Genomic DNA, 10,973 nt, shown 5'->3' with positions numbered 1-10,973 from the left:
AATAATCTTAAGATAAATTATATTAGCACTAAGTTTATGGAGAGAAAATAAACCTAAGAAAAATATTCTTTGACTCCAACTTGAAAGGCCAGAGGCTTATTTTTCTTCACCTTACCAGGTTACTCTATTCGCTTTTAGAGTAAGAAAGAAAATGGGTTCTTCTTTCTTCTTATATCTTTCTCTCATTTCTCTTTTCTTTTACTCATATATATATATATATATATATATATATATATATATATATATATTTGAGACAGAGTCTCACTCTGTTGCCCAGGCTGGGGTGCAGTGGTCCAATCTTGGCTCACTACAACCTCCACCTTCCAGGTTCACGCTATTCTCCTGCCTGAGCTTCCCGAGTAGCTGGGACTAAGGGCATGCACCACCATGCCCGACTAATTCTTTGTATTTTTAGTAGAGACAGGGTTTCACTATGTTAGCCAGGCTGGTCTCAAGCTCCTGACCTTGTGATCTGCCCTCCTTGGCCTCCCAAAGTGCTGGGATTACAGGTGTGAGCCACCGTGCTCTGCCACTCTTTTTTATTTATTTCTCTATCTGTCTCCCTCTCTCTTTCTCTGTATCCACTTCACTTTTCATACCCTATTTCTGGAAAAAAAATTTAGTTGGGAGAGAGATTCAGCTCCAACCAAAAAAAAAAAAAAAAATCAAACAATTATCTATGTCTTAGGGAAAAAGGGGATGACAATTGAGTAGATTTTTAAAATCTAGTTGAGAAAAGCAATGTCTGCAGTGATATAACAATTTAACCAAAGTAAAAGAAGAGTAGGAAAGAGAGAAATATTATTCAGGAAGATTGATTCTATCACATAGAAGATGTATATCATAAGCTTTTCTTCACTTGTAAGTGTATGAGAAAGTGAGAGCTATTAAAGAAATATATGAACTCAAGAATTGAACATATTGGGCACAAACAATGCTAAAAATATAAGACCTGGAAATGCAGATATAATTAATTTAGCGTAATTCAAATAAAATTAATAAAAACAATAATTCTTAGTTATAATATTAGGAAAAGTATGTAAATTAAGAACAACAGATAAAAGAAAACAATAGATTAAAACACTTTACAGATTCAAAGAAAAAAATCCACTGATAGCATATTTCACCAGAATACTACATAAGAGGATAAACTAGGATAATGGTGGGTAACTGATTTTTTTTAAAAAAAGGAATAATGACTTTAGCAAATTACTAATTGTAGGAAAAAGAAGCAGAGATATACTATCAAATATACAATTGTTCAGGCAGTAATATAACATTCACATTTCATCTCCTTGTTTCATCTTGATAAATCTATTACAGCTATTCTCCAATTTCCTGAAAGGTGAATCAGTTTAATAATTCAGGAAGAGGAAATTGTATATAGCATAGAAGGATATTGATTACAATAATAAGCAGTAAAACATAAATGTAAATTTAAAATTTATAAGATTTTTATAAATTTCATGCAATGATCAAACTTTAAAATTGAAAGAGAAGAGATACAATGGAAAAAATTAAGTTGACCACCAAGTTACCAAGATTTGAGATTCAAGACTGCATAATGAAGTCAGAAAATATTTAAGGAGAGAGGGAATTAAATTACTGTAATTATTGCCTTTATATAGAGACAAATAGATACATTTGTTAGTTGTGATAGAGACCAGGTTAAAAAATATTTTAGTAAGTTTTTTGGTGCTATTACCACAAATTTAAAATGTTGGGTATCTTCATATTGATTGGAGAATTTTGTGTGCATTTCTGTATGTACCAGAATGTAGCTGTGTGCACATCCATGGGTTAGAGCAAGGTGAGAAAAAGTCACCAGAATGTTAATCAAAATAACCTCTAGGTGGATGGAGAGATTATACATGCCATCCTATATGAGCTTTTTAATTCCATTTTTCCATTGGCTATACATTACTTCTAATAATCTAAAGCAAATCTTTAACCATTAAATAATGTAGCATTAGATAATTAGATGAAAAAGTGAACATTTTATATTGCAATTGCATAATTAGTACTTTCAAAATGACAGTGTCATTAAAAAGATGATTCCTCTCCAATCTGTTTATGTTGGATTTAAAACATTGTGATAAAGCCTGCTTTATACAAAGACAAAAATTTTACCTTTTCTTTCGTACATGACCTTAACTCATCGCCTGTTTTGCATTCAGATTTAGTTAGCTTATGCTAATCAAATTTAATTAGCTATTGTTAATAAAAATTCATCTTTATGCCTTTAATAAGATGGTCTCTTTCATTAGCAAATGAGATTTTTAAAAGACAATGTTGTAAAACCATACTACTTTCTTTCAGCTAACCCTTGCCTCTACTATGATGAATACTACGACTGTGATGTACAAGTCCATTATCTTGGATGCAACCACTCAACCACTATCCTGTTCTGTAAAGCCACTTGTCTGTGTAACACAGAGATAAAATAGGTCTTCGTTATTTGCAACTGTTCTGTGCTGTGATGATGAGGAGGAGATGTCTGTTGCATCATGTCTTTTGCATAGTTTAGTAGCTTCTGCTAAATTTTATTTGACTTTAATCACGCTGGAGGTCTTAACTCCTTTCCTGATACATCCTGAAGTAACATTTTTTAAAACTTTGTTAGTGTTGGAGTAAAAAGTCAAGTCCAACACCTGCCTTAAATTTAAATTATGTGATTTGTAGTTCTTAAGTTGGCATAATTCAACTTATGGTATAACTGGGTCCCTCAAGAGTAACCTGGTCTAAAGCAGGTCTTATGTGATTGAGCTCCCACCCCTGCTTTCCCCATGTTTTCAGCCACTCTGATTATCTTCCCTGCTCAACTAACATTCAATAATCATTCTTCACTTTTAAAATTTTACCTCTACTTTAAATCAGTCATTAAAGGAAGCCACAAAACAAACAGAGTCCAGTCTCATCTTGCAAGGTAAATATCACTTAATTGGAAGCAGTCTCAATGTCTCATCATTTTATTGACACATCTATATACACACTTGTGAAGCATGAAACAATAAAAAACTTCATGTGCCATTAATTTAACAAAATATGTATTCCATATTGATTACATACAAGATACATGTTTATATATAGAGAGAGAATATAGTTTCATTTCATTTCAAAGACCATATAAAAGATATATAGAAAATAGTATAAGAAATAAATAAGTCCCTAAAGACATACCAGTCATATATTATTATTGCCAGATTAGCATGAATAGCTTCTGTTTGGAGATCAGGAAAGGCTTAAGGGCAGAATGAGGAACATCTTCTGAGTAAACAGGGTTGTAAAGTCTTTCAATACAGTGGAACAGCACAGTTAAGGCCAACTAACATAAAATGCACTGAAGTCTTAGCAAATACTGAAGGGCCTGACATGGGGAAAGGGAAGGCCAGAAATATTTGGTCAAGTTTTAATATTACATCAGATTTATACCCAGCTCTATCTACTTGTGTATTTCTTTACTCATTTCAATAGTGTTTGGGGGAAAAAAAGATATCACGTACTTTCCAAAAGTTAAGTAAGCCATTCTGCATCATATGGTGGTTCTTATCACAAGTGCAAAAATTGTGTGGCTCCAAAAAAAGAGGACAATTTGAGGATGATGTCCTCTTGGCATGAACCATGTCTTTCCATCTAGATTCAAGGGGATTTCTCCCATGTAAATGCTTCAGACCCTTTCTCACTTTTTATTTAAACTACATTATGTTAGGTCAATCTACTTGATTGTATCTGTCTTTTGAGTAATTGTCATTAGCATAAACATGGACATATTAACATTAAGGGAACAGTGACTCATCCCAGGACTCGGTAATAGGATGGTACCTTATAGCTGAAATATTTAATAAATGGAACTCATAACCAAAAAAATCAAAGTAATAATAATTTACCCTAAGAAAATTAAATGTGTGTGCTATAGAAAATCTTTATTCATTTTTGCATTACCAGGCATTATGATTTATCTTACCTTAAATTTATTATAATTTATCTTATCTAAATTAGAGTTCTGAGTTTTGCATGCTAGATAACCAACTAATCCTGCAGCCTACTGTTATATATTGGCCAGCAGTGATGCTGTGTTCTTACACTACAATATGCTCTCTCTAGAAAATAACATAATACTTCTCAAAATTTGCATTCTAGTTATATCTCTTCTCACCTTGCATAACAGTTAGCATATCAAATATTTCTTAAGAGTTGGGGAAGGAAGAGGAAGGGTAAGTCTACATCTAAGGAAAATCAAATAAGCAAGTAACAAAACAATTTGTCTACATTATCCAAGTTTAATACACTGGCTTCTTTCACAATAAATTATATTTATTAAATGTAAAAAATATTTCCCCAAAAAATATCTCAGAGCACATTGACTATGTAAAAATACCCCGTAATGAAGAAGATTGGGGGTGGAGGACGACCTCATGTATACCATTCTTCTATTATCTCAAAAGCTTTCAGAATCACACATGTTGTTTGGACAATTGTAAAAAGAGCTATATTAAATGACAGTGGAAAAAACTCTTGTTTACCGCGCAATACCTTTCTAAAAAATGGGAATAGTCTTACATCCCTTCCTAAATGTTACTGAATAAAGAATAAATACTAACAAACAATTTTGAAGCAGAAACAATATCAACTGGCAGTCTGTACTTTCACAGTAGTAAACAAAAATAGTTCTGGGTGTATAATATAAAGGTTAAGAGCATGAGCAGAGGTGTCACCCAGCTGGTTTGAATTCAGGACACAATATGTGCTTGTTCTGTGACCTCGAAAAAGATTATTTTTCTTTGCCCTCATCCATAAGTTATAGTAAGAGATAGAACCTATTTTGTAGGTTTGTTTTAAGGATTGAATGAGTTCATATGTAAAATGCCTAGAAAGGTATCTGGTGCTTAAAATGTGCTCAATAATTATAAGTTGGCATTACTATTCATTCTCTTCAGACCCCAGTCCCTGAGCTCTGCCCTTCAGACATAGTTGAGTGGTTCACTCTGGACTTTTCCCTTTTGTGAACTCAGCAGTGAACATGTGTTATGGTGCTAAGTGAACCATCTCTTCCCCATCCCAAATAACATAACAAGTAGGAGTAATTTATAACACAATAAAAGGGCTTTCACAGAAATCTATAGCTGCCTTTGATTAAACAAAATATTCAACTTAATAGAAACTTCTGATTTCGCCACATTATTCAGTAATTCAATGCAATTGTAATGTAAATATCCAGAAGAGCTTTTATAGAATTTGCAAGTTTATCCTAAATTCATTTGGAAAATAATTATCCAGTAGAGTCCACCAAAAATAAAATTAAATTAAAATATGCGTTTTTTAATAAGGATATTTATGTATAAGAAAGATAATTTTTGGAAAACAGTATTAAAATACTAGGGCAAGAAATTTAAACAAAATTATGACATTAAATCTTGAAAGTATTTATTTGAAGACAATAATTTCACTGAAAAACTTTAAAAAAACATGTATATAGGCAGAAGTAGAGCAAGTAAAAGGTTAAGATTAATTTTTAAATCTTTTATTTTAAAAGGTCAATATATAGGTGTTCTATGTGACTTATGTATATTTACATAAATGTATAAAAATGAATCTATAGATTGGTAACAATGAAATGTATTGCATTAGAAAAAAAGAGGAGAGAAAAACCACTAAATAGATACAGAAATACACATGCTGTTAAATAGAAATGTTATCTCTTTTATAATGCAAAAAAAAAGGTATTTCAAATATAGTTAGGATTATCTTTCTGTCAAGTTAAGAATAAATTAATCATATAATAAAATCCACCGATCAGACAAGTGAGAAGAGGCAACCATTTTCATACATCATTAGTGGGAACTAAAAGTTCGTAGAAAGACCCCTATTTAATGATATCAAATGATATTAAAATAACATGCTTTGTGATTTGTCAGTTTCTCATGAAGGAATGTATTATGCTGAAATATTCACATAAAAAATGTGTCTCTATAAAGATTTTTACTTAAGCATATTTATAATAAAGGAAAATTAAAAGCTATAAAAATATACTTAAGTGCAGAAATAAATGGGTAAGTAAATTAGGAATGATCCATGACATGAAACACTATGCAGGTGGTTAGAAAAATGATTAAAGTTTTTATATTCTTATGATGAGAGATGCAGTTTTCTAAAAGTCAAAATTATAGAATCTTTATACATGTGACATAATCTAGTCTTTCCCTCCCCCTCCACTTCCGCTGTTGCCCTCATTCCTTCTTTCACTCAGGCATTTTCTGATTTTTCACATTTCTAACATCATAACTGGAAACACTTTATACCTTTGTGAGTTGTTTGAAATATTTAATCCTTTGATTTCATTTTATTAAATTACATAATTTGAAAAAAATGCAGATAAACCCTTTTAGACACAATGTTTTAAGTAAGTAAAGGAATGACATTGAAAACAAAATATTAAACCATGAGCCCTTAGTGTTGTAAAATATTAATGTATTCAGTGATCAAGAAGCACAAATCTTTGCCTGTTTCAAATGAGGACACAAACATTAGTAAATTCGAACGTTAAAGAAATATGGCCAATACTGTACCTACAAATGAAGCCCAATACCTGGTATTTGTTTTAGCTTCAGTGTGTTTTATTTTCCGAAAAATCGACTATTTTCTCCTCAAAGTTGATATAAAAGAAAGTTCCCTAGGTTTCCACCATGTGTCACATCACTCACAAGAGGGAGTAGAAATCATGTTTACTTCAAAGATAAACATTGTTTAAATGACTTCAGCAGCTTCATGGGCTAACTCCAAGAAAATGTGTGGCAGACAACTGTGTAATTTTTCGGAATGGTCTTCAACATCACCCTTATGTCCATAGCTTATCAACAGTGTTTACGGACAGTGTAGCAGTAGCACACTTGCTCATAATATGAAAATTCTTATGGTGTATTTCAAGGTCATCATCAGGGGAGGAGGGTCTCAGGAGCCCAAAACAGATATGTGTTTCTGTGTGTGTGTGTGTGTGTGTGTGTGTGTGTGTGTATGTGTGTGTGTGCTTACATGTATGAATGGTATGAATGAAGGTCAGAATGTCCGGTGAAGCAAAGGTAGAAAAGATCAGCATTCAGAATAAAAATCTGATTAGGTTGTCAAGTAGCAGTGAGAGCAGGGAGGCACAAAACAAATCTAGTTACTGGGTAACTTGAAAAGAAAGCCTAAATGATGTCCCACACAAAGGTAACACATTCTTGACTCCCCATTGTAAGAATACTACAATATACACCATGTTCTATATAGATTTATATGGAGACAAACATAATAAAATCTTTCAAAATATCCAGACAGATAATTACTCTGCAAGATAATAGTGAACTTTCAAAATGTGCTCAACACCTAAATAGTTGGAACATCATGGTAAATACTATGTTTTCCTTAATATGGAAGGGCACTACTGTTCCCTCACTGCTAAAGGAATGGTGATACCAGAACAGTTCTGGGATCGTATACAGAAAACCATTGCATCATACTAGGGATGTGGTATGTTTTTTACACTTATATTAGCCTGTAGTTACTGCATGTTATTTAATGGGAAGAAAAATAATGAAGCAAAATAGAAATTTTCAAACTGTTAAACCAATGGCCTCACGTAAAAATGGAACAGGAATGTTTTTCTCCGGCTTCACTGAACGTAAAGTTCAGAATCCATAACCACTTACATGCAACGTTCCAGAAAAGTACACCCAAAATAAAACCATGAGGTGGTATTTATGGCATTCACAGCAATGTACATTGCATTTAGCAATCCTTTTGGAAGGAAGCGTTTGGGCACAAAAGGACCATAAGTACCATGTTTTTTCTTTTACTTAATCTGTACAACACCCTGTAACACTCAATGAATTATTTATGTAAATACCTCTAGTGTATGAAAAACTTCACATTTGTTGGTAAAATTTTGCTAATATTGTAGCTTCTTTAAGCATATAAATGAATCATATTACAAAAAGAAATGAGAATATTTAGTAAAAGATTTATCAAAAATGAACGTTTTTAAAATAAAGCTAAATTATCTCTGAAGAGACATGATAATTATATCACTTCCAAAAATCTCAACTGCATTTAGGTTTCTGGCTGGAGGTTGTAAATGTCAAATCATTTTTCAAATAGTAACTATATTCAGGGGTTGAGAATTATGCTGAATGTTAAGAATACATTATGTTATTTATATGATATCACTTCAACTACATAATAGCCTTTTGTGGTGGGATTATCACAATTTTACATATGTAAACACTAAGCCTCCAAAATTTTATATGACTTCTTCATGGTTAAATGCTTGAAAGTTATAGAGAGATTCGACACAAAGAATAGCTCGTTCCAAAATTTAGATGCCATAAAATAGTTTATTACCATGTAGAGCTATAACAGGAAGTTATTAGATTTTAATGTGGAAAGTATACACATGATATGTAGGTTTTGAAGTTCTTTGCTTTCTCATCCATTCCAAGCATTTTATGAACAGCATTTTTAAATGCTTGTTAAACTAAGCATTGAATAGAGCCACCGAATAACAATTAGAATGTTATAACCATGAAAGAGAATGAGAGTCTAGGTGAGACATGTGTTTCGATTTAGAGAACAGACCTGATATGGAGTCCTAGCCTCAATACCTGTCTTTGTGTCTTAAACTATGTGAGCACTTTCATGGGGTTCTTATCTCATTTTAACCCTTCCTCTGGACTGACTCTAATACCATTCCCACTTCTCCATCATGCCTTACAGAAGTGCTCAGAAAGACTCAAGTATCATTGAAATTTTCCTTGCCTGATGTTCTGGTGATGAACTTCACTGAAAATGTATCCATGTGCGTATCTAAATTTAATGTATTAAATGATGTTGTCATAGCAGAATTCTCACTTTGACAAAGCTTCTAATTCTATTTTTCACTGAGTTATGTCATGATCCCTCTTGATACTCTCTCCACCAATTTATCTCTTTGTACTTTTTAAAATTATTAGTATATTTAGGCTTAAGTTGACCTAATATTATTTATTTTTGTTTCTTTCTCTGTTTGTTGTTCCTGTTTCTCTTTTCTTGCCTTCCTGTGAGTTATTTGAACATTTTTAATGTTCCTATCTTAAATTTATACTGTTTTTGAGTGTATCACTTCATATAGTTTCTTCTAGTGGTTATTTAACGAATAAAAATACATATATGCTTAAATTATCACAGTCTGTTTGTATTGATATCTTGTCACTTAGAGTGAAATGCAGGAACCTCACTTTTATTTAGGTATCTTTCCCTCCCATTTTAATAATATATTTATACTAAGTACTAACTTTACATGCACTAAACATCAGCATGTGTGGTACAACAATATCTGCTTCAACCAACAAATATTTTCAGAAAATCATAAAAAGAAAAGTCTCTTGTATTTAACCCTTATTTTTATCCAATCTACTGTACTTTCTTTTCTGAAATTTTGAATCTTCTCTTATCATTTCTTTTTTTTTTTTTCTCTCTAGAAAATGTCCTTTAGCCATTCTTTAAGGATAGGCTTATAAATAAATTATCTGACTCTTCTTTATGTGAGAATGTCTTTGTTTTCCCTTCATTACTGAAGTATACCTTCACTGGATGTAGGATTCAGGATTACTCACTATTTTTTTAAGCACTTGTAAAGCGTGACACTCTCTTTTGACCTCTGTGGTTTCAGATGAGAAATCTATCACTAAAATTGGTATTTTTCCATGGGTATATATTGTTTCTCTCTGCCTATTAAATTTTTTCATTGGCTTTAATTTTTCAGAAGTTTGTAAGTGTTATGGCCTCTGCTGAGTTCTACTGAAGCCATTCCAGACATTTTGTGGACAATCTTTTCGTTGTCTCTCTGGAGTCAGTTATTGCCAAAAATGTTTTTCTATTATATCATTCCACTCTTCTCAATCCTTTGGCTGAGGTGAGCAGGATTACCTTGTTCTGTTTTGGTTTGTTTGTTTTAATTTTTGTCTGATCCTGTTAGTGGTTCTGTGGCTGAGCCTTCTACAATGCTCTGTCTAGTGGATACGGGAAGCAAAAAGGAAACTCAGTCATTTTCATGCTGATACTCAAGTCCAAAGTCCTTATGGAGTCTGCTTTCTTAGCTTTACTATAGAGTCTTCCTATGCTTGTTTTTTATGTATGCTCAAGTTTTTCACTTTTAAGAAGGAGGACCTGAAAGAATGTGGTTCCTCTATCTTGGCCATTACCCTACCACTAGGTGAACCTGCATATTTTTGCATGAATGAATGAAGATTTTGCCTAAGTTTGCCATGTAGCAGGTCAATTGTCTGCTGATGCAAGAAAACAGAGGTTTTCTGACCTTGCTACATATATATATACACATATATATACACATATATACACATGCATATATATACACATACATATATTTATATATATGTATGTATGTGTGTGTGTGTGTGTATATATATATATATATATATATATATATATATATATATAGAACGTCTTCAAATTGGTGCATTAACTGTAACTACTTAAGATGAGAACATCTTCTAATGTGGAGGGGCTTTAAAATCTGGGTAAGAAGTTCTCTGCTATAGTTCAGGACTATGAAAACATATCTGTAAAGTGACAAATCGTTATGGCATATGGTATGCAAACCCTATCAATAGAAAACTCTTTTATATTATATAAAAAGAAGACATTATAATATGCCTGTCATGACCGCAGTTATTCAAAATATAAAATATAGCTGTAATTACTTAACCAAGTTGTTTAAAATACCCAGGAGTGTTTTGGAGCCTAGGCATCCATCTAGGTCTTTTCTCTTACATGTGATTTATTTTCCCTTTCTAAAAACTTTAAACAATTTTCCTTCTTGCTGTGTTGTTTAAATTCATTGTGCTGTTTTTAGGTATGTGTTTTAAATCTTAGCTGTTTTGCATAATGCATGATCTCCTCTCTCTCTCTCTCTCTCTCTCTCTCTCTCTCTCTCTCTCTCT

General features: G+C 32.3%; 1 protein-coding gene across 3 annotated transcripts in view; it reads left to right on the top strand.

Moving 5' to 3' along the window:
* CRISP1 (cysteine rich secretory protein 1) overlaps window positions 1–3,480 on the top strand; it is a 35,245-nt gene extending 31,765 nt beyond the window's left edge. For all 3 annotated transcript variants that reach the window (XM_032299362.1, XM_032299360.1, XM_032299361.1), the window contains one exon: window positions 2,320–3,480. In XM_032299362.1, the coding sequence (XP_032155253.1) occupies window positions 2,320–2,323 (4 nt within the window). In that variant the 3' untranslated portion in view covers window positions 2,324–3,480. The remainder of the gene's footprint in view (window positions 1–2,319) is intronic.
* The last annotated feature ends 7,493 nt before the right edge of the window (window positions 3,481–10,973 follow it).

The sequence above is a fragment of the Sapajus apella genome, unplaced genomic scaffold (genome assembly GCF_009761245.1).
Source record: "Sapajus apella isolate SASKATOON/1434 unplaced genomic scaffold, GSC_monkey_1.0 scaffold41, whole genome shotgun sequence".
Taxonomy (NCBI): Eukaryota; Metazoa; Chordata; class Mammalia; order Primates; family Cebidae; genus Sapajus; species Sapajus apella.
This window is presented reverse-complemented; position numbering and strand designations above follow the sequence as displayed.